This window comes from Chinchilla lanigera, unplaced genomic scaffold, assembly GCF_000276665.1.
Source record: "Chinchilla lanigera isolate Chin_1 unplaced genomic scaffold, ChiLan1.0 scaffold00103, whole genome shotgun sequence".
In the NCBI taxonomy this organism is placed as follows: domain Eukaryota; kingdom Metazoa; phylum Chordata; class Mammalia; order Rodentia; family Chinchillidae; genus Chinchilla; species Chinchilla lanigera.
The window spans coordinates 6,341,597-6,366,163 of NW_004955504.1; the positions used below are offsets into that span (position 1 = coordinate 6,341,597).

General features: G+C 44.7%; 1 protein-coding gene across 2 annotated transcripts in view; it reads right to left on the minus strand.

Annotated features, from left to right (window-relative positions):
* Positions 1-2,150: 2,150 nt before the first annotated feature.
* Sema5a (sema domain, seven thrombospondin repeats (type 1 and type 1-like), transmembrane domain (TM) and short cytoplasmic domain, (semaphorin) 5A) overlaps positions 2,151-24,567 on the minus strand; it is a 348,199-nt gene continuing 325,782 nt past the window's right edge. For both annotated transcript variants that reach the window (XM_013505908.1, XM_005407077.2), the window contains 5 exons: positions 20,449-20,619; positions 18,622-18,777; positions 16,494-16,541; positions 11,239-11,450; positions 2,151-9,389 (listed from right to left, as the gene is read on the minus strand). In XM_013505908.1, coding sequence (XP_013361362.1) covers positions 9,270-9,389; positions 11,239-11,450; positions 16,494-16,541; positions 18,622-18,777; positions 20,449-20,619 — 707 coding nt within the window. In that variant the 3' untranslated portion in view covers positions 2,151-9,269. The remainder of the gene's footprint in view (positions 9,390-11,238; positions 11,451-16,493; positions 16,542-18,621; positions 18,778-20,448; positions 20,620-24,567) is intronic.

Here is a 24,567-nt window from a genome sequence, read left to right on the forward strand (position 1 = left end):
CAGTAACTTACTTCTTCTGAACAGATCATCAATCCCTTGATGAAGTCCGTGCCCTTGTGATCCTATCACCTCTTTAAGCCTCACTTCTGAGCACCACTACATCAGAGATCAAAGCCCTTAATCCACATCTTTGGAGGATGCTTCATACTGAAAGTACAACCGTGTGGTTTTTGATACCAGGCAAAGGCCCTGTAATCTGTGGGGTTGCTCAAATACCCTTCATGCATGGCTGCTCCATTATGGCGGCACACTCATCATCCCGACGGGGACTTCCTGGGCAACTAATGTGTTGCTATGCCACGGAAATGTGAGGTGTGGCCAGCAGGGCATGTAGGGACTCTGAAGGGGCACAAAAACCATCACATAACCACTCTGAACAGTTCTGAGACGGAAGTGATGGAGGAAAGTGAAGAGGAAGAAAACTAGAACTTAACTGTCTTCATTTTGCTTCACTTTCACGGAAGGATGGCTGGTGAAGCCGGGGGTGTGGTGAACAGTGACCTTCAGAAAAAGCCATCACACGTGCCTGACAAGATCACCCCCACCTAAAGAATTTAATAAATCATAATTCCGCCTTTTCATTTTCAAAATATTAACAGCATTTCTTCAAACTGGAGACAAACTCACAGCTCCTATGATTTGCATATGAATACATTTTAAAAGTAGCATCCTTGAGCTTCCTTTCCCTGCTGATATGTTTATTCTGAAGCCCCCTGCATCATGTAGAACTGTATATTTCAAGGGCAATCTTGAATTCATCCCTGAATTTCCCACTGTGAATACCCGGCTGGGGCAATGACATCACAGGTTCCCAGGGAAGTAGACAAAGATACATGAGAGAAATACTATCTGACATTGCTTTCAAAATCATACATACTTAAGAAAAACAAGGGCAACTTCAGGAAAATAGTGCTGTTTCAAATGCTAAGGACAGTTTCTTATCATATGGAGTATTTATAGTTATGTAGTCAGCACCTTCAATCGTTTCTGCTATTCTTTACAAACAGGGCCTGAAGAGACACTTTACACAGCAAATGATATTATATATGTCAAATAGGTATGAAAAGATACTTTAAATCACACCTAAACTATTTTTAGGAGTGAAGGAAAATTCTAAGAAGACTTGAACACAGGAACATTGTGTGATACTATCTAAATATTAGAATAGTATTATGATCACAAAGACTCAGAAAAAATTGCAGAAAAGAAAATTTTGGTAGAGCACTTCTTTAATCTACTTATCTTCTTTTTTTTTTTTTTTTTCCCAGTACTGGGAATTGAACTCACAACACTGTGCTTGCCAGGCAGGTGCTGTGCCACTGAGCTAAATCCCCAGCCCTTCTACTTATTTTCTAAACTAGCAGCGAAATATAGCTTTTTCATGGGGTGCTCTCAAATTTTAATATTTCATTACTTGGGGATAAAATAATTTTTATAATGTGCTTCACTAGTTTAAATATATAGGGGTTTATTTTATTGTGCCACTATTTAGTCTTAAAATTCAGTGAGATTTTTCAGGTTTTCAGCCAGCTGAAAATATGTTTGCATATATATATATATATGTGTGTGTATATATATATATAGTCTTTCCTTTTTAAGTGAGATCATGAATCGTGAAATATAGTTCTCAGTTCACAGAGCAATTTCCCTAAGTTCAAGCACCTTCTAGCTGCGTTCATAGTGATGGATTATCAGTGGTTCATTCCAAAAAACCTTATTCCCTGCAAGAAAGAATGGAATGGGGTACGCTGGAGAGAGCATGACTACAACACCGCTCAGTACATCCACGGGCAGCAGGCCCTGACATCCACTCCCAGTAAGTGGAGACCTCGACTGCCTTTCCTTGTCTCACAGCCCCTGTTGCCCATGGACATACTTCTAAAAACACTTCACTACATCATCATAAATCCGGGAGTCCTGAGGCGGACCCTGCTCCAGGAGTCTGAGGACCTGAAGCTCAGAGCCAAGTGTGTTCTGTGATGTGCCGAGGAGGCTGCCCAGTCTTACTCCGAGCAAGCCTGGTCCTTCGGGAAGCCTTAGCACCAGCTCCGGCAGCGAACACCAGTTAGAGCGTGATGCTTCTACAGGACGCCGCAGCGCACCTTGCCAGCCAGTGTGTTTTGAGGCTTTGCAAAGAAAGATGCTACTAATTTTTTCCTAAATGGAAGGATTTATTTCAGTGCTCACATACAATTAAATGAGACAAACTATTTACATAAAACATAAGTACAAAAAATATAATACAATTTATACTGTACATAATCAGAGTTCTTATTTTGTGTTGCCCCTACCCCATGCCCCCAATCTTTGCAGTTAGGGTTGAAGAGGGTGAGAAAGGCATTTCCACAAAAGGAGGACTGCTGCACTCTTGGAAGGATTCGGGACTGTTCTTCAGAAACTTGTCGTTTAAAAAAGGGTGAACTGGGTTGAGATACTGAGGTCAGCAATCACCAAGGGCAGTGAGAGGGCAAAGCCTTTTCACTGCTGTAATGATAGCTAGCTTTGTCTTACAAATGTTTGCGTTCCTCAGAGGTGAGGCTGAGACAAGTTGGAGAAGCTGAGTTAATTTCCACTGATTGGCTAGGTATCGCCCCTCCTGGCCCTCTTTTCTGAACTTCCATAATTGATCCAGTGCAAGACAGAATGAGCTCCCTGCCTCACACTGACCTCTGAAAACAGTATCTGGCAGGTACCATTACACAGCAACGTGAGGCCAAAACCTACACAGCTCCAGGGGGAACTGAAGACCAGTGAGCTGACAGACAGAAAACAAAAAGTAATGAACAGAAGAAATTGCTGTTGCATAAGTCTGACAAGAAGAACACAAAAGAAATCTTGTGAAGAAACTGTCAGGATTGAAAAGACGCGTGGTATGCCCGAGAATTCCTTGGAAAAATATTCTGCAATTGACGGCCGTTTCAACAGAACAGCCGATATTTCATTTTCTCATTCAAAGGTAGGTGAAATGCCAAACGATTTCATTCTTGGGGCTGGGGATTTAGCTCAGGGTACAGCGCCTGCCTGGCAAGCGCAAGGTCATGAGTTCGATTCCCGGTACCGGAAAAAACAAAAAACAAATAAAACCCCAAACAAACGATTTCATTCTTGAGACAACTCTGTGATTATACATAAGGATCAATTAAATTAAAATTAATTTTAAGATTAGTAACTGTTTTCAAGTTTACCAAGGGCTGAAGTTGGCTGAAGAATTATCAGTGGAAAAAACAATAATCCCAAATAAGTTTATTTTGTATCACAAAACAGGCAATAGCAAATGAACACAAAATGAACTGTAACATCTTTAAAGTTAAATCAAGTCTAGTAACACGTAATTTTATTACAGTTTTGAAGAATCTTACACTGAACCAAGCTTGTGCATTTTCTCCACAGACAGAGCTGATGTGATTTTGGATGATCAGGTGGGAGGTTCCTACTGTGCTTTCTTTCAAAGTGCAGGAGTTCAAGTTTGAGTTCATCACACAGTCATGGGATAAGGGAAAGCAATCAACTTTAGCAGAGAGAACACTGTTAAGTTTTTAAAATCCAAACTGAGAGTACTACCTTTTGTTAATTTGTGAAGCCATTTTGACATTGAATCAAAAAATAGAATAAATCAGACAATGATCTAGGTGGTTCTCATCCCACACGTCCCATACCGGTTCCACCACTGGCAGCCTGGGTCTGGTTTTCCTATGCCTACGGACTTGGCTGAAGTGCAGTGAAAAACACACCTCTAACATCCACAGGCATCACATGGACATTCCCATTAAAGAACAGACACGAAGGTGTTTCTGGAAGATGTGAAACTTAGAGTGATGTCAGTTCGTGGGAGCTGGAGACTAGGTTAACCTTAATTCTCAACATACCGCTGCCCAGTGGGAGCCAGGCCACATCTGAAGATGAAGGGCTTTGTGGCCATTTTCTATTCCTGAGTTCAAAGAGGCATGGAAAGATGATTTTCTTCTAAGGGTATCCGATCAACTCTCTGCTTCCAAGTGGAACCAAGGATATCCAGGTGTAATGATGAAACATCATCTTAAACAAGGCACTAGCAACTTTTTACAAGAAAGGGAACTATCCGCACTTGCAGAGAGGGCAGCTAACGATGCTCTTCTCAGCATCACTGCGGAATAGTTCTCATTTTTCACAACCCAGACTTGGCTCTCCGCTTGGATTTATCTAACATTTGAATCATTTGGCATTAAATTGTCAAAAGACTGAGAAAGAAGAGGATCATGTTTGAACTACTGGCCTCATATTTCTGACTAAATACTAAAAGGAGGAATAAATTTTCCTGCCTGACTTTACATTTTAGTTTAAGAAATGCCGAGGGTACGTTTCTACCTCTGCATTTCTCCTAGAACTGGAGGTGTCCTCGAGTAGTTTACTACTGTAAGCTTCGCTGTGTCCATACAGTAAAACCCTGCTGCTTGGGCAAGAGTTGATACCGTCTCTGATCACGGGCAATAAGCTAGAGTGTTGTCTGCAGCAGAACTAATATGCTCTTCACAAAGTGTCGTCTTTTAGAAAGAGTGCCAGGCTCTAAAAGTAGTTTTGTTGAAGCTCTAAGGACATCGCCTTGTGAACTATATTTTGAAAGAGAAAAGGTCTCCATGTTCTGGTACCTCAGTAATGCATGCATTTTTGATAATGCAACATGTGAAAATTGAATAAAAACTTTTGATCCATCTGCTAAAAATGTGAATAATGCATGTTAACATAAATCCATAAAGAAAAGTCATTTTAGAAATTGCTGCCGATAGTCCAACATCCCATCTATTTTTCAACTTTCCAAGGAGAAAAGGGGTAAATACAGAAGCAATACTTACTCTTTTGTTTTATTGGGTTATCAGAGCAGACAACCTGAATCTGAATACCATGGCTCAGTATTTGTAGTGTTATGAAATATCTTTAAATAGAATTTAATAACCATAACAAGCAAAAACAGTAGAAATAAATCCCACAGTGTTTCCTGTGCTTCACATATTTTATCTCACGTGGCAGTATAGTGTGTCCAGCATTTCCTTTTGAGCATTTCTGAGAGGGACATGAATGTTACTTTGACTTTTTTGATTTTATGCTCATTTCGCAAAGAAGCAGTGTGTTCGGAATAGCTTCTAGTATTGGTGGTACATAACCATACTCAATCCTCCACAGATGAAAATAATCAAACACTGGCAATGCCACAGCAGCAAACACTTCCAGGTGCACCATGCAGTGAGAGGGAGCACGAATGAGGGGTGGGCATGGCCAATGCCATCTGTGAGCTCCAACATGGATCATATTAGGGAGAATGGCAGACCTTGTTCATGGGTTGGTTTAAGGTTTTTGTCTTGACAAAGTCATGAAAATTCACTGTTGGAGCCATGAGGCAGACACAACCCTGCCACTTGGAGAACTGACGCTGATGCAGCTCCTTGTACCAACCCTTGTTACCTAATGCCTTCGCCTGGCTCCACTGTGACTTTTTTTGAGACAGAAATGCTAAAGTCAATGAAAACAGCCCAAAACATCACTGAAAGCAAGAAAGCCCCATTGAAATGTAGAAGATGCTTTGAAGGTAAAGCTAATGGCCACGAGAAAAAGACAAGGAAAGACTCTAAAAGTAAGCAAAATAAAGAAGCATAAGGGTAGTTATAAATCCAATGCTATCAAAGCTGTGTTTAGAAAAAGTAATTAGCTGTGTGCATAACGTATTTTAGGATAAAGTTTCCTGTGATATTCAACTATACTGCAACGTATCCTTTAGGCGGCATGTTGGGGACACACAGTCTCCTTTGCTGAGAGTTTGTCACACCTTTGAAGGCAAGCCCATTAATTCCACAGAGGTGCAGGGAGAAGCATTCACTGAAACAAGTTTTGTCTCCCATGATTTTCACGCCCTTGCTGAGGGACCTGTTTCTCATTTCCTTTGCCATCTACTTATCCGATAATTCACCACATTTGCTTCTTTTCCATCTAGGGTCCCCATGAGTTAAAGGGGGGTCCCAGGTTCACCCCAGACCTTGTGGGCTGGCTGTTCCTGGGGATAGAGGCATCTCTATGGCAGGGACAGCCTTTCATCCATTCACCATTTGTAATTCTTCAGTTCCTACAGAATCCCCACCTATCCTTCCATGTGTACAAGAGCCCCTTCCTTCCCGTCATATCAGGGCTAATCCCAGACCCAGCATACTTGATCAAGTTCACAGTCTTACACCAGCAGGAAAGTGCAGCTCTCGAGGGAGGAGGCACAGGAATGTGTCTTGGGGCAGTTTTGAAGGCAATGCCCAGGAGTCTGGTAACAGTGGCTCTTCTGTACAGCTGAGCCTGACTTCACCAAAGTCCCCAGATACTTTGGAGGACCCGCTGTGCCCGTGCAGGGCTTCTGCTATCCCTTCCACAGAATGCTTGTGTCCCATACACTGATGGTGATTAGTCTACTCCGGAGAAAGGAACCTGAACAGCACTGGGCCTTGCTCTCAAATAATCTAAATGTGTGACGAAAGCCGATTTTCTAATGAAAATCAGCCAAATTTCAACTGTACTTGGAAAAAGCCACAGGAATTAAATTGTGGTTAATGTCATTTGACAAGTTCAAATCTGTGTAGCTTAAAAGTATATCTCTATTTGTGCTGCTTAAATACAAAAGAAAAGAAGGAAGGAAAGAAAGAAGAAAGGAGGGAGAGGAGAGATAAAATGTAACTCTCTGTCAGAAATTTACATCTTGATGCCCAGTTTTCAGCAGGAATCCTAGACCTAGAGTTCCAGCTGGCAGAACAGCTGCTCCATGGAGGAGGCAGCCCTGCAGACAGCGGACACCACGCCATGAGCCACGTGAGGCTCAGGACCAGGACAGGTCTAGAGGAAAAGCGTGCGCAGTGCCCACGATCAACAGCAGCACAATGATGGGAAAGGAGACGTGATTATCCCACAGATGGTTGGATTACTCAGAACACAGCTAAGATTATCTGAATGAAGCACTTTCTGTTAAAAGAGAAAAGTTGTGGGGGGGTACTTTCCTTTGAACACAGTATCAGGAGCAAAACATGAGGGGATTTCTTTTTGTAGCGCTAATCTTAAAGGCTTGCATGATCCAAAACTTGAGACTCTGGAAGAGGGAGGGTGCTTTTTCTGATCATTTCATACGATTGCTTAAAGACCAGCTTGGATGCCATTTAGAAAGTATTTCACATGAAGTCCAGTGACAAGTCATAAAATATCATGTCCTCCTTCTTAGGGGAGATAAAATGACCATTTCTGCTTAGAAAATACTTAGGAGAGGGTGATTAAAAGAAAAAAAGCTAAGATGTGCTACACTGTGAGGATTTCATTTTCTTAAAGAGATGAGTCAAAGCATCCAGTGAAAATCCAACCTGGAAGCAATCAGGAAACCTCCTGCTCTGCTTGCTCTGCTGAGCGGATGCTGCGGAGGCGTGTACAACAGAGAATATTCACGCCACGTACACAAGGTGCATGCAACGTCATGAGGTCCTGCTGGGAACTCCTTGTACTTCCCTTTACAATTTAATAAACTCTTGCGAGCCCAAGCATCAGACGCACAGAGCGGTGGGTTGAACTGAACAGAGAGCCACTGCTGCCAATTTAGGTATTTCAGAATATTTAGAACTCAGGACTATTCGTTATTTATTAATCATAAGATCTTCCCAATACTCTCTGAGACTGCTGTTTTAAAATGGGTAAGATAAAAACACACGCTAATAACTCTGTTCCTCACTACCCCTACTGTACATTTTCACTAAAAAGGTTCTTCTATCAATAAGTACAGGGATTGATATCTGCTCAGGCCTTTACTGTAATGCCCAGAGGCATCAGATGACCCTTTTCAGTTCTGTTCTTACTTTCGATAATTATTCTACCAATTGGCATATGCTTTATGGATCCATTGTTGGCAAGCAATTTATCTTTTCTCTTCTGGTGACTTCAATGAATGATCTTATAACACCCTGAAATGCTAATCCACCATGGAAGCTCAACCACAGGGACAGTCAGAGCCCTCCCTCCCTTCCTGTCCTTCCTTTAGCCCCTGAGCCCAGGTGCCACAGTGCACGGAGAGGAGGGGTTGGAGGAAAGCTGGGCAGGGAGACAGCGCTGAGATAAAGAAAAGGCACCAGAGCCGAACATCGGCTCCCCTGGTCTGGGGCCGCAAATGACAGCCTGGTACAGGGGTGTCACCTCCATGTGCACTGTGACAGCCCCAGGAAGCCAGCTTTACACGTCATTAATGTTCTTGGTTGGGGCCGAGCGCCGTGCATTATTTATATCAGGGAGATGGAAAACAAAAAGATGCTTGTCATTCAATGTCAGCTCTCACAATACTCTGAATAGTACGGAAACAATTTTTAAAAGTTATTTTCAGTTCTAGATCTGAACTTTCAATACTTTCCCTAATTGGCAGTATCAGTGTGCAGGGAGAGGAGGCGTGGAGTCCATCCCCCTGCTGGCCAGCGGTTACGCTACAGGCTGCTCTGCGGGACACTCCTGGTGGGCTTCAGGCCAACACGAAATCCAGAAGTCACCGCGAGGCTGGCTCGGAGCAAGCTGCAGGTGCTGTCCGTGTCCCTGCGTCTGCGCCTCCGCCCCGGATGCTCATTCCACGGCGGGGCAGTCACGGCCTCCAGACCCCGGTGGGCTCTCAGCTGACCATCAGCTGGGCAGGTGCGGGACAGACAGGATCTCTGGCTCCCTGGGCTTCTCCGGGAAAGAAGCTTTCCAAGTCCAAACATAGCTGCTTCCAAAAATCCACAGTGTTTTCCAGACTGAAACTTGGGAGATCCATGGTGAACACTTCGTAGGCCAAATTCATTTTCTTCATTTTATCAGACAATATGGGCTTTGTGGAGAGAGGGACTCTCAGATAAGGTGCTTATTTCTTGAATTAAAACATCAGAAAGACCTATGAAGACCTCAAAATTAATCAGGAATTTGCATTTCTAAGACTCCTTCCTACACAGGTGGCACATATAGAAAATAAAGGTCATGAAACAATGGACTTGTTAGAGAAATAGTCCAACTGCAATAAAAGAACTTCACACCACGGCTCATTTAACAATGATCAAGGGTTTGCTGTAGACCAGATTTTCACTGTGTCTTTAGTTTTTTGTAGCATTTTAAGAATGTGTATTTGGGGCAGCCAGGGGACACTCTTGGCTTGAAATGCACTTGAAATAGACCCAAACTTCCTCTCAGAAGCCTCAGAAACATGGAAGTCGTAGAGCACAAGCTTTGAGGAACTGAGGATTTACAAGAAGCCAAAAATATCAGAGCTATTAGTACTCATCGTAGTTATTGAGATCTGTAAAGTAGGCATTAGAATAGGTCTTCCCAGTGAGATGAGGGTTGAAGTACTTGTTTCTTTCCTCTAGGATCAGGTTGTTTTTGTTAAATGCCTGTAAAATATACATTGAAAAGATGTCAGACTACTCAGTAAATAAGGATGTTGAATTTTAGCTCGTTCTATGGTTTCATTATTTTGGAAAGTACTTTCTCACAAGCTGGCTTCCCCAGATTATTTGTCTCATGGAAGACTTGCCTCATAACTACAGTGGGGCTGACTGTCTTTGATATATTTGGTTCTATTTTTGAGCTTTAGTAAAGAAGTTACTGAGAGAAGCAGGGCATCAGAAAACCTAAATCGAACCTTCCAGAAAAACTTGAATGATTTTCAGCTCAGAGACACTTTAAATATTACCACATATATCAAGAGTATATTTAAGTAGCTTTCAGGTTTCACTGGACAGGTACACTTATCAGTGATCTTGACAGAACTTATGAACATGCATCTGATTCAAATGCTTTGATTTCTTTTCCCTCTGCACTTAGTGTGCTGAGGTGCCCTCTGGGACACGAGGCCCTTTGGCAGCCATAAAAGCCACCTGCAACCTCAAAGAAATGGACCATGCTGAGTGGAGAGTACATGAAGACAAAATAAAGATGAAGCTGAGTCAGCAGAGACCAATTGCTCAGGACTAGTCTGGGAAAGGTATAGATGAAAGTTCTAGGAGAATCCATTAAAGACTAGGCAGCCACCTCTGTACTCCGTGTCCTTGGCCTCAGAGGCAGCACCACTTCTGGCCATCTTAAAAGTGGACACAAATGTAATGGGAGCACAGGCCAACTGAGTTACACAGATCAGTCGGTGCATGGGAATCATGCTTAGAGGAGCCCTCCCTTGGGCTGCTGGCACTGGTCTGGAAGCTCCTGCTCACTGAAGGAGCTCCCGTTCCTCTGTGCACTCTAGGATATCATTTCTGGGAGGACGTAAGGGCCTGATCTTTACTCCTGGTGCCCCATTCCTTGGGTTCACCATCCAATGGGGGCAGTCCTGATGGATTCTGGATCACGGCTCAAATAGAGGCCGTGGGTCCAGGCAAACTGGCTGCATCTCTACCCAGGTAATGGAGAAAGGCAGCCACAGGGCAGAGAGGGGTCAGGGGAGGATGCCAAGACTCCAGGGACCCCCTGAAGCGGTAAGAGCCAAAGACATACCACATGCTCACGTAGGAAACTGTGACAGCAGAGAGGAGCCATCAAAACCCTCTCCAGCAGTGTTAAGATAAACCACCAACTTAAGAGAAATGTGACACATGGTCAGACATAACTCAGGGAGTGCCCTCTACCCATGTGCATTATACGGCAGGGTGGAGCAAGTAGATGGGAAACCTCGATATCTTTCTAGCTGCACACCTGACCTGACATCCCACATAGACACAAGAATAGCAGTTACTATTTCCTGGGTGCTGAGTCCTGAGTGCATCAAGTCAATGAAAACCTCACAACAGAACGTGAGTATGCATTGTTATACCCATTTCAAAGATGAAGACACTGGAGTTCAAAGAAGGTCAGCTCTGTTCCTTCATTAGATGTGGACACCTGATTACCACAGTTTGGCCCTCATCACTGCTGCTCAGTACTATACATGTTCTCCGTGGGGAGCTCTTCTCACTGCATGCCCTCTCTTCAAATGCACAGAGCACAGCAGGGCTGAGCGAGACAGAACAGAGACCCACTGGCCTCCAGCATTCTCGCTGCTGCTGGCCTCGTGTCTCTTCGTAGCTATATTCCCAGTAGGAGAGGCTGTCTTCGCATGGGCAAAGCAAAGCTAACAGGGTAGTTCTTTAGCAAGGGGGCCTCTTCCCCTGTCAGGTACTGTGTGGTGACACCACCAGGCTTTGCTAACACTCTAGGGTCCACCAACCTTTGCACATCTGGCTGCAGGTGTCACTGCTGATCACTTACCTTGATAGCCTCCACTGAGTCGTACTTGTCCAGTTTGTTGATGTGGTTGGTTATGCTGGTGTTGAGAGGGGCGGGCGACACGGGGTGGATGACAGTCGCGTCGTGGGATTGCTGCTGGTAGCGCTGGCAGTAGGTGTAGACAAGCAGGGTGAGGAGGCAGCCGAGGATGGAGCTGCTCAGGCCCACGGCAATCATGTGGAACATGTTGAACTCTGGAGGACAGAAGCAACACATGGCTATGCTTCAGAAGACCACACTACGAAATTGCTGAAAGCACTTCAATGACAAGAGAAAGAGAAAAGTATATCCCTTCCAGAATGAAAGAAATCACAGCTATTTCCTTCCATGTGTCACAGGCAATAGAAATCTTCTCCAGAGGGAGCATAGTATATTTTAAATTCATGCTTATTCAAATTATAATTAGAGGCATTTTAAAACTTAGTATGCCAGAAGAAGCGTCTAGGTTGTTCTCTCCTTTGAAGCTTGCACAATGCCGTTCTTCTGTTCCACGTTCATGGCCATCTCTGGCCTGTGGGATTTTGGGGAGCAGTGTATACTGCTCCTTTACCTGCATTCAACATGGCACATCCACAGCCCAAGGGGGTACGCTGTCATCCCGATAAGCCACGCTCTCATCCCCACAGCTGCAAGCCACGCTGCTTCCCCCGTCTTCCTTATTTCATTTCATTTAAAAGTGTTTTCCGTTTACATGAATTCTCACGTTTTCCGTTATATTTTTGAATGTGAATATAAACACATTGCATAATATTAGAAACTTCCAAAGGCTCTGAAGGAAAAATACATCTGCCTTCTTTGTTAGAGGTAACCATTGTAACTACGCCTTCCAGGGTCCATCCACGTGCTCAGCCCATGCATGTATAGATGGGAGCCTGTGGTCTGTCTTTTTCATTTATGTTGTATTTTCATGATCGTATCAGGAAAATGGTTTACTCTAAAGAAATGAAGGATGTGTGCTAAAGGGATAAAACATGATATTTTAGGAGGCCATGAATTGACTCTTTCCACCTATTGTTTCTCCATTCAGTAAGCATCTTTATTTGGGGTTCTTTTCCTTGAGGCAGGAATATAAAATATTCAAAAGGTGAGCTGGGATAGACTGACATCTCTGAAACAGGAGTGGTGTGGGTGACAGGAGGACTCCACGATGCCCCACATATAACAATAAAAAACCAGGCATCCACTGTGGGTTTCCAAAACACCACTGTCAAAGTTTCAAGCCTTTCTGGAGGCAAAGGTAACGTCTAGGCAGTGGTTGCAGAGCTGAAGTAGGAGAAAGTCACAGAAGACAGAACAGGACCTTCCTTCTCCCACCCTGCGCTGGCCCTCTGTGCCTCAGCACCCGCAGGTTACCAGGCTCTGGTCTCCCCTGCTCAGAACACGTCCCAAGGACACCCGCCCTTCTCCCAGGTGTCCCGGCTGTGCATCACCGAAGTGTACATGCCCACCCTCTGTGTCTGTTGTCCTTCTGTGATCTGTCATCCCTGGATCAAGGGGAACTATGCAGATGCCTGCTGGGTACAAGCTCAGACACCAGATGATCCTGTCCGATAGAAGAGCAGTCTTCAGGGCTCTGGTGGCAACATGACCCTGCAGGTCTGTCCGTCATCTCTGTGGCCAGGTGTGTTTGCACCTTAACCTTCAGGACCTTCTCCCCTCCTTTCTGCCTCAAGGAAAGAAACTCTCCTCAAAAGAGCTTCCTCTTTGTGCTCCATGACCCAGAAGCCTACTGCCCATGCTCACTACCCAGAAGGGTGCATTCCTCCAGTGCAGGCCCAGAGCTGACGTGGTGTCAACCACTCCCTGTCCTTCAGGGGACACCTGGGGTAAAGTCCTAGCAGGATGCCAGGACTCCAGCTGAGTCCTTCCTGCTCCCCACAGAGGCCAAGGGTTGGGAGGGCCCTCAGGAGAAGCTGAGCCTCAGAGGATGGGAGAAGCCCTCAGGACCCCTGCAGTATGTGATGTCAGAAGTTCAGTACCCCTTATCTGCCCCTAAGCCGCAGTTTACCCTATATTCTGTGCTCCTCTCTGCTTCAGGATACCAGAGTCCAGGGGTCCTGAGAGATGGACCTATCACCTGAAGTGGAGGGACACAGTGACCCAAGGCCACTTCCTCTTGGAGTCAGGGTCAGCCCTGGCCAACATCACGCTGCTAGATGCCCTGGAATTCCACACACAAGTGCAACTCCTGACTTAGGCTGATGCTGGACAGTCTAGCAGACGGTACAGGAGCTTTGCACAACCGCCCCATATGGCACAACCACCTGGGTCTCCAGCCCTGCTTGCTTGGCCAGACACAGGACCATAGAAGACTTCACAAACCTTCCGCCTTTCCTGGTTTGGTTGTGGTGCCTCTGGAGCCAGAGGGCTCCCAGCCTGGAAGAGTTGGATAAAGCATCCCGGGCCCGTTTCACAACCACCACCAGGATTTTACTGTAACCCTGGGGTTAACCTTAAGAGAAGCAAGTGCCAAGATCACACGGGCTCTCGTTTCTCTGTATTTTAGCTCTTAGGACTCCCTGGGGTCAATGTCACATACTGATAAAAATATTTTCTGCTGCACTGATAACTCGTATTTCATTATAACACACAGAAGATGTACGATGGTCCCCACATGCAGATACTTTGTCATTAGTCAAATGAATCATCCCTGTAGGTGCCCGGGGAAGGCTGCGGCCAGCTGACATCTTCACGAGGATTATGGAGTCTTTGTGTCTCGTGCAACTAAAAATACCTCAGTTGAAAAATCTCCATGAGAGCACATTTTCTAAAGAGGGAAAAAAGCAGTGCCTGTTTAGTCTTTTTTTGAAGCTCTTTACCCCTTTCTTCTGAATATGTGTCCTTCTTTATCACTATTTTTAATTTTTTTGGTCAATAAAGCTGGAATACAGACCAACTCTCCAGTGGTTTAACTAGGTGATTTTCTGTGCAAAGTGTGATTGCTTTGTCACAGAGAAAATGCATCTGTGTTGTCTCGCTAAATACCCTCAGACATCCATGCTAGGTGATGGCTTTTGTCAATTAGCTCTTCCCTATGGTCCATCCCATCTCTTCCCACATATGTCAATGCCAGCAGCCTAAAGATCTAGGACAATCAGGTCCAAAGGATGCACAGTAACTGATGTTTCTGTGATTTAGCCATCAGCATCTCCAGGCTTGGCTCTGGCATGTCCAGTCATCCAGCACGGCTGGTTCAGCTGCCAGACATCACTCTAAGACAGATGTGGCTTTGCACTGTGTCTCCTAGGTGCTAGCCTGGAAGGATTTGCACACAGGGACCCAGGCAGGGAGGCTGGCCTGGAGGAGTACACTGTAAACTTGGATGATTCCAGTCAACTCTGCTGAGCTACCAGCTATGTTGCCCTGGTTCTCTTGTAGTTTCCGAGGCTGGCAGGACATTGTATACACTGCTCCCCTACTGACTTTCATGTTCTCCTGCAGGCAGCAGACAGACTTGAGCTATGGCACTGACCAAGAACATCACCTAACCAGGGCTGCAGGGGCAAGGTTCCTGCACATAGTCCATCTAGACACGTACTACAGAGATCCTTTCCTGAGGCCTTTTGGGTGTGAACCTCCCACTGAATCCCACTGCTGGCTTGGACCTGCATCACCTGTGCAGACCTGGGCCAGCAACCTTACCTCTCTGAGCCTTGCAGTGCCCGCTTAGAAGACACAGATAACGACACAGCTGTTACTCTTTTCAACAACTTCTAAATATGCAATTTCTGGGCACAGAGTTCTCAGCACTCATCTGGCAGCAAAACCTGACCTGACGTGACTCATTCTGCTGCAGTTATATCGCACTGTGCCCACATTTCATGGGAGCACCTCTAAAAACACTGTTTCTGGAGTTCACCTCCATACTCTGAGGGTGCCCTGAAATGTGCAGTGCAAGCTCCAAATCACTCCTCTGGGATCTGTGAGTGTCCAGCTGCAAAACTCTTCTCCGTCTCCAAGACTACATAAAAAGCTGTGGGCCATGGTGCCCACATGAATGCTCCTTGTGAGGACTACAGGGAACACTGACTGCGTGATGCATTTACTGCAGTGTCTGGCACACACTGGCCAGTCTAATAATACCAAGGGGAACTTTACCGACATGATTCTTTCTATAAGAACTGCTGCATGCTCACCTTGCAGCTGGAGCCTACATGAGCAACTGCCGGTCAGTGAACTTACTGCAGCGACTTAGGTCACACCCTGGACATTGCCTCCCTCGTGTGCCTGCATCTCTTACCACATGCTTGTTCCAAATGGGCTGGGGCTGTAGGTCTCCAATGTGAGCTTACAGAACTGATACAGATTACTGCGTGAAAGGGTGGGTGGATCGACAGCCGGCCCACTAAACAGAGAGGATATAATCAGTGAGCTCTTTAGCAGTGCAGTTAACAATGGCAAGTGCATTTCTAAAAGATGCCTGTGAAGCCCTGGAGTCCATGGTGGTATAAACAGAGACCAAAACCTGCTGGGCTGAGCTCTGTGGATCACCCTGGTGGGATGGATTATGGCAGGAATGAGTGTGTATGTGTCATCAGCTGCGCATATGAAAACGAACCTCTTAGGGCAGACATCAGTTGAAATTATTGAAGGTGGATACAGTTAATGGATCCAGAGATCGAACAGTCAGTCCTTCATTCAGACATGTTCACAGTCCACTTTTACTAAAGCTTTGAACCAAAGAATGTGGCTCTTTGACATTCATTGTTGTAGAAAGTTTGAAAAGTTTCTCTGGTGACACAGGTGTCATCTGATGCCCGATCACAATGTAGTCGCTCCAGTCATCTGGAGATTGGACAGTGGCAGCCATGGATTTGTGTGAAAACATAAGTAACTGCATGGATTCAGTTTTACTCATGGAAGATCTAGCTGTAGCTCACATCAATCTCTCTGATTCCTAAGGCTTACAGACCTCAGAAGCATCTGCAGACCTTAGTAAGCCACAGACTGCTGGACCCCAGCAGAGACGCAGGTCCTGCAGGTGGAGGCGGGGCCTGGGAATCTGCATTTCCATCAAGTCCCCAGGGGATGTTGAGGATGCTGACCTGGGGACCTCACTGTGGGAACCCCTGACACATGGTAAATGTTAACTATTCCCATTTAAATACAGATGTAACATTCTGGGATCCATGAGTGTCTCCACTCATCAGCAGCAAAAACACAAAACACAAAGGGGTGAGAAATGAACAGAAGATATTAGGGTACAAGTCAGAAATTTGTTAAAGGGAAGAACTTACCTCCACATCTTTTCTCTTCTACACTACTGGATCTCGCCACAGATACTTCTGGAGAAACAAAAATCCGATCACAACGCATAAAGGGTGTTGGTGGGAAATTCATATTTATGCTGCATTTACAAAATGCTGAACGATTTTGAATCTAATGCGCGACTCAGTTCCAAAACCTTGATTAATTATAAGAAGTGCATTTATTTCTCACTTTAAACAACCCAAGACTGCCCGGGTTAAGTGATCTTCAGCAGGAAAGGATGAGACTCCATAGGACAGAAAGGAAGTGCTGTGGCCCCTCAGGCTGAAACCAGAGCACACTGACTCCCTGTTACAACGCGGCGTTTCTGTTACACCCACCAGCTCTGTGATCCCTGCGGTGCCTGTCTGCGTGAAGACACATCACAGCCTGTGTTGTCACATTCTCTTGGAGGGAAACAATTTCGCACAGCTCAGAGAAATCCCCTTCACACCTAAGGTGACTTAAAATCTAAGTCACTACTCAGGAGCCCATTCAAGACCTTTGTCACACCACTCCACAAGTGAGATGCCAGGGCAAGTCAGAACTTCTAAGTGTTCTAAACCCTGAGGAAAAATGTGTTCTTTCAAGAGTCTGGGAACGCCACTCTCTTCTCTATTGATTTTTTATATTAAATACATCCCTGGGGCTGGGGATTTAGCTCAGTGGCAAAAGCACCTGCCTGGCAAGCGCAAGGTTGTGAGTTCGGTTCCCGGTACCGGAGAAAAACCAAAAAACCAAAAAAATAAATAAAATAAATAAATAAATAAATACATTCCTGTGGTTAAAACAACAAACTCTTACACATCTCTGAACTATGATCAATAACTATGGTGAGTGTTTACATTTAAAAAAATGTCAGTCAAAAACAAATCGCCATAATCCCCCTTAAAACTTTCTCTCTTCAAACATACTTATCCAGTCATTCTTGCCACTTTCTGAAGAAGTTTTCCAAGTTCTCTTTCATGAGCTTCTTTAGCTGTGCTATCCTGGTTGCCTCAGTCTCCTGAACTGATTTAAAATGTTCACCCTTCATAGTCATTTTGGCTTCAGGGAAGAGCCAGAGGTCACACGGGGCTGAGCTCAATGGACAAGGTGGAGGAGAACCATTGTGATAATGTCATGAGCCTGCCTTTCCCTTGGAAAGCATTCAGCTGCAGCATTCACTGTATTTTTGTGTATAACTTATAAAAATACTCACGAAAGAGAACTTCCAGAACTGCTTCAGAATGCAGCAAGAACCACAGGACAAGAGTGTTCAAAGTGAGGGAAAGTATTTTGATTAAGAACAATGTGTCATGAATTTTTATTATAGTAAGAATGATCTACTATAAATATTCATCATATATTTTGATCACATCTCATAATACTATCCATAATTAAAGTCCCTTATGAGGCTAATACTAATACTTTTCTCTAAGACATTATCTTTTCCACAAATGGAGGGAATCAAATCTGGTTTGTAGAACTGAATATTACGATTTTTTGTAATAGAGTGGTCTTTGCTTTGATTCCCAACATAGTCCTCAGTTGCACAGAGGTTATAGGTTAGATGGTTTATGCACGTATCGAGAGCACTGTACCCACAGTGGGAATACAAGTGACTTGTCACTTACTAAATGTAAACTCCAACTTCACAATGGAAAGGTGGCTGGGAAGAGGACAGACTAACCTCTTCTGCAGGGTGAGAGTAATGATAAACATCCATTTCTCCTGATATCGTAAGGGTTGCTTGAACAGAATGAATCTCTTTTTCTATGTACACACACACACACACACACACACACACACACAGCACTGACAAAGTATTTAACCCAGTACTAAGATAACCACATAGACTATTTTTGAAGCCAAATCTCCTGAATATATTAGAATCAATAAATTACAGAAAACATCGTGCTCAAACACTTTAAATTCATGCACTGCATTCTATCTAAATCTACAGTTATTGATAAAACTACCTTTAAGTCATCTCAAAACTAGAAAATGTGATAGGATCACTTTTATTTCACCAAATGCAAAGGACAGACACAACTCTGACTGCTGACTCATTCTCTCTCTACATGCTGAAATGAGTCTGTTCACACTGATGAACACACCTTGCCCTTCATCCCTTACCTGGGATGAAGTTGGAGTCAAAAACGCACGGCCGGCTCTCTGTGTTGTTCCCGGAGCACTGGCTGCCCACCGGGAACGGAAGGAGGCAATGGCGGACGCGGATCTGGACGCCAGATGGGTCGCACACAGACCAGTCGGACCACTCTGACCAGCTCTCTGCAGTGAGCAGAAGAGGAGCACCCACTAGGGTTACCACTGAGACCAATCAAGGCAGGAGCACTGTCAGGTTACACGTGTTATTCTGGGCTTTCACACCACACTCTAACAGTTCTATACGTAAGTATGATATCATCCTATTTTCTGACCAGTCCAGCAAATGAAATACACACTAGGAATAAAAATGTCACATTTTTATTCAGACAGAGCATCTTTAAAATAAATTTTCTAACTCCCACATGACATTATGTAGTTGTAGGCAAACAGTGGACAAGCTAATCTATGAAACATAGCTGTGTACAAACTGCTAGCGTGGTGGACAAAAGTCATTAGTGCAGACAATTTCTGCAAGCCAGTGCTCCCCTCCAAAGAGCAGCCCTCAAGCACATTCGTGGACAGCTCCTGAATAAGCTCCACAGACTGTGTCCTGAGGCAAGAGAAGTAGCGATGTTCCTGAGAATTTCCTGCATGCTGAGTTGGAGTTTAAAGCCTTTTCGCCTCTGTTGTGAAAGTGATTTTGCGGAATCCATCTACCAAGTCCATGGGGTAGAATTCATTCCAGCCTGGGGCTACTGAAGCCCATAAGGGCAATTCCCACATCCTAGGTCCAGGCCAAAGGACAAAGGAAGGAAGGACAGTGTGCCCTCAAGTGGAAGATCTGCTGGGGTATGTGCAGTTCTCCCAGGTGTTAAGAGAAGAAGAGCTTTCACATTCATGTAAAACACTCAAAAACATGAACTTTTATGATTTATAGGCTGCTAATCAATACAAAATGACATTTTGGAGTATGCAGTTTGGCAGGAAAATTTGGAATTTTAACTTATGTTTTCACCCAGGTAAAAGGAGCATTTTTTTCTTCCAAATAAATAAAATGTCAGGTTTTGGGATGATCTTGAGATTCTGGTTTCTAGGCCCTGTTCAATATCATTACCACCAGAATGATCTTTCTAGAATGCTCTTCAGGGCAAGCTAATAAAGTGTTTCAATGTCAAAGTCAGATCTGCAGAATTCCCTGTAGTTTGGGAAACCAAGCTCCTTCGTGCGTGTGCACGGGGAGATGCAGGAAGAGCTGCACAGCGTCTCTGCAGACACCTGTACCCATGGAGATACAGCCCCCGGAATTCTGACACTCAGAGTCCCGAGGCAGGTCAAGGTCCCCCAGATTAGTCTTCTGACCACCAAGCATGGCTGCACCACCTTCAAAACTTGTGCATGGAACACTACGGAGTGGATCCTTTGACAACATGAGAGTGGGTAAGAAAACAAGGAGCTATGGGGGACTCCCCTGACTCACCCCTGCAGACGCGGGTGGGAGCTCTACAGTTATTCTTCCCCATGTCTTTCCTCCAACTTCTTCTCTCCCTTAAGGCCCTGCCTGTGAGTCACTAGCACGCTCAAGGTCAAACTGGCATGTATTTCCCAATAGTGTGGGTTTGCTAATAACATGCATACATTATGCCACTGAGGTGCCAGAGGTTTTTAAGACTAGGCAAAGTGAAAATTATTTTTCTATGGAACAACACGCTATGAAGTCATATTAAGGGTAATTGTGTGAGTTTGATTTGTCACCCTTTCTGGTACTAACTATGGCAGGGTATCATCAACTTCACACTTAGATGTCACAAAAAACGACGGCGTCCCCAGTCATGCAGGTGTCACGGTGCTGCTTACCTGGGCAGGGCTGTGTGTTGCAGAGAGCCTCTTCGGTGTGCAGCCCCAGGCAGATGTCCCCTCCATAGGCTGGGGCGGGGTTTGTGCACGAGCGCGTCCTCATGTGGTGTCCGCCGCCACACGTTGCTGAGCACTGTGACCAGGACGACCAGCAAGACCACCCGCCATCCACTGAGAAGGAAACAGAGTCACCCCTTCTTAAACTCAGAGTTGAAGAACCGACAAAGCTGCAGGTAGAACCTGAATCACTGGGCACATCAGCAGGGGTGATGACACGGCTACTGACCACTCATTGACTGGAGGGCATTGAAGGGCTGCCTCCTGTTCATGGATCCCAGTTTGGATGTTTCTCCCCGTACTTTTTCAGTTCTCTGTACACTTTCTTTCAGAAACTATTTCGAAATACACGCTATCTAAGCATGAGGGTGACAAACGAATGAAATAAGTCTAATAAAAAAATTCCAGATTCGGAGGAGGACCATGAGCCGTATCATGAGCTAATCAATGTGAACCCCTTGGCTGGTTCTCATTTTTGGTATCTGAATCAGGAACTTGGCCAGGCAAGACTTAAAGCCAAGGATCATGATTCAAGCCACAGCTTTCTTTACTAACTAGATTGCAATTTCCTCCTTGACGGTGGAGTACAGAAAAGCCAATAGTCCCACTACAAAGGTAAGGTAAGGCCGGGTGAAGGCTGCCTCCTAAATTCAGGCATTAAACAACCAAAGCAAGTGTAGCCACACAAACTTCAAAGAACCAAGGGGAGGAATTCAAACGCCTGAAGCCAGCCTCACAAGGGAGTCAGTCAGAACAGCTTTCTTGATCAAAACTTTCCTCAACTGCCTGAAGCACAGAGAACCTCTCTGTCTGCTCACACTATCTCTGATTCCTGCAGAACAGTGTCTTGAACTCTGGAGCCTACCAGCCCCTCTGGGTCTAGGGGACCTCAGTTCTGAGACAGTTCTGAACCTTTCTAAAGCTGACACCTCCCACTGGCTTGGGTGTGTGATAATGTCAGGCATCACTTGCTGCTTGGCTGACTCCAGACCGAGGCTCCCTCTGAGTAGCCAACCTTACTTTGCTTAGACTTTGCCAAAGAAGGCCTTACACCCTAGTCACAATGCAAAAGACAATCAGAACCAGTGTGAGGGACCACCAAGCCACATTCCCTGAGAAATGAAACCTCATTTCACCCATTCTGTTTAGCCCTCATCTTTGCCCTGCTCACCTGTACGTGCAGAGATGGTGGTATATAGGTAAATATTCCCTTAATTCACTAAAAACAATGTGGCCACACCCGGCCAAGGCACCAACAAGTTTTATTACAGCAAAGCGGTAGAATAGCCGCCCACTGCTGATGGCTGGAATGGAGGATCGAGCAACACCCTGCACCGTTCCAGGGCAATAATGTCTCTGCTGAGGCCATGAGACTCAAAGTGAAACATACCGTCCCAGCAGTGAAGGTCCTGGCTTTCCAAACACCAAGTTATTTATGAAGCCACTATCTAGCTGGGGAGCCTCTGTGCCTGGAAGAAGAGTGTTTGTTGTTCCTTTACAAGCCATGCCTGCAGCAGCCATTATTCCTGAGCACTCAGCCAGGGCCTTTACTCTACTTTCTTGCTGGTGACACAAGCAATAAAATTCGCGGTCACTCTAACTCTTGGTCCTGTGTTCCACTGAGAGCAACTGGTCACTCCAGAGGCCCTTGAAACTGCAGATATCTCTTTGTCTTTCTTCAAAATCATGTGCCACATTGCCTGGTAGGAAACTGAACCCTCTGTGGGAGTTTTGGTAAACCAGGGCTCACCAACTTAAACATTAAAAACCCGATGAGAGGAATTCCCCAGTACTATATACATACCATTATTATCATATTTTATTTTCTCTGTTTGCTAAATAAACAGAAGAAACCACAACTGAGACTGCTGAAATAATTCCAGACACAAGATTGTTTGCACTAGAATGACAGACTGCATCGTATTACATCCATCATCATACACTACATCTCAGTTAAGTAGTGTTTGCCTTTGGCTATAAGCACAGGTGAAAAGAAACATTTTTGAGCCAGGAGTGGTGGCATCTGCCTGTAATTCCCGCACTTCAAAGGCTGAGGCAGGAGAATCACCACCAGTTCAAGGTCAGCCAGAGCTACAAAGTGAGTTCAGTGCTCACCTGGAATACATAGTAAGACTCCATCTCAAAACAAAAAACAAAACCATTTTGGAGAAGCATGAACAAAAATGTCTCCACGATGACATTTTAATAAATAAAAATAAAACAAAAACATTGGAAGTCAATTGAAAACTAGTTTGCAACATAACTAGAAAGTTTGTGACTTAATAGTTTACACAAATTTGCAGAATTTAACATTTTTGCTAATAGTTAATAAGGTATATGAGAAGGGACAAATTAATCAAATATATGATACTGCCCATAGTACCAGCAGCAAGAAGGCAGGTGTATGTTTGCCAAGATCTGGGAAATTTTTCAAAACCCTCTCTCACACCTATCTTCACCAAGGCACACTTTGCAGCAGGATTTTGCTGTCTGTAAACTGAGCAGGAGCTTGGTATCTGGTGGGCGTCCTTGCTCATGGCTCACTCCAGGGCAAAGTTAAGTTGCTGGGCCTTAGAATTCCAGGTGTCACGGAGCTTGGCCATCTCAGAACTTCCCAGGTGGTGCCGGGTCACGGGGCTGGACGTGTCCGCTAGATTGTGTCACAGCCACACACTGAGCAAGGCACAGTCTCTAAACAGCCCTGGCTTGAAAGGCTTGCAGATGGGAGGCCAACAGGTTCACAAAAAGGTGCTAATCCTCAGGAAGAAGCAAATCAAACCCACTGGAAGCTTTCACTGCTTGCCTGCTAGGATGGCTATGATTAGTTTAAGAGAGTTCATAAAAATTTCAGCCATTAGATGCTGTTGGTGAGACTGTAAAATGCTGCAGGTGCTAAGGAAAACAGTATGGCAATTCTTCAAAATCTTAAGAATTGAGCTCCCCTGTGATCCAGCAATCCCATTTCTGTGTACACATCCAGAAATTTAAATCAAGATCTCCAAACAGATTGAAATCGAGAACATAGCATTCCTTGGTCCATTACAATACTTACAGTATGCAATAGATAAGTTATACAAACAGCAAAAACACTGAAGGGAATGGATAAAGAAAATGTGGTGTACAGATACAAGGGAATACTATTCAGCCTTTAAAAGGATCTTGCCATGTGTCTGAACATGGACAAGCCTGAGAGAGATGCTAAATGTAATAAGCCAGATAGAGAAAGGTAGTCCTCATAAGCCCACTCACATATAGTATTTAAAATTGTCAAACTATTATAAACAGAGAGTAAAATGGTGTTTTCCAGGGGCATGGGGGAAGGGTTCAAAGGGAGTTACTGCTAAGCCTGTATGAAGCCTCCGTTATCCAAGAGGAGCAAGTTCTGGAGATCTACTGTACCACGCTGGACATCCGGCTAACCAGGCTGTATCGTGCACTTCAGCATTCCTTTAGAGTAGATCTTGTGTTAAGTGATCTTAGCTTAGTAAAAAAAAAAAAAAAAAAAACTGAAATCCAAAAATTGATGTGCTTATTTTGCCAATTTTTCATAATGAGGCAACTGTACAATCTCACATAAGGAAGCTGATGGACACACCTTGCCTGAGGTATTTGAAAGAGTATCCATTCCTGTCTGGGCCAGTTCACATCTCATCCAGTCTGACATTCCTCCCCGCAACACACACACCAACCATTCTGGTGTCAAGACAGCTTTCCTCAGCATGGGTGATTTATCTCTGAAGGAGCAAGTGTAACCACTGTTTGAATCCTGCACAATTTGAGGATGCCTGTGAGCAGAAGCCCATTGCTGAGATGTCCCAGTGGGGAGCACACATCACGGGCTCGCACTATTTCCATCTATTTCATTGTCCTCGGGGATAGACTAGAAGAACCGAGATATAGATGTTTCCACTATAAAAGGCATCTGAAGGGGGAATTTCAACCACCTCTTCACTCTCCCAGGCAGTTTTGTGATCTATAATTGCCCTATGCCCTGAACAACTCAAGCCTGGCTTCACTTCCTGTGCTTTATATCACAGGTTTGAACCTACACCTTGACGCACT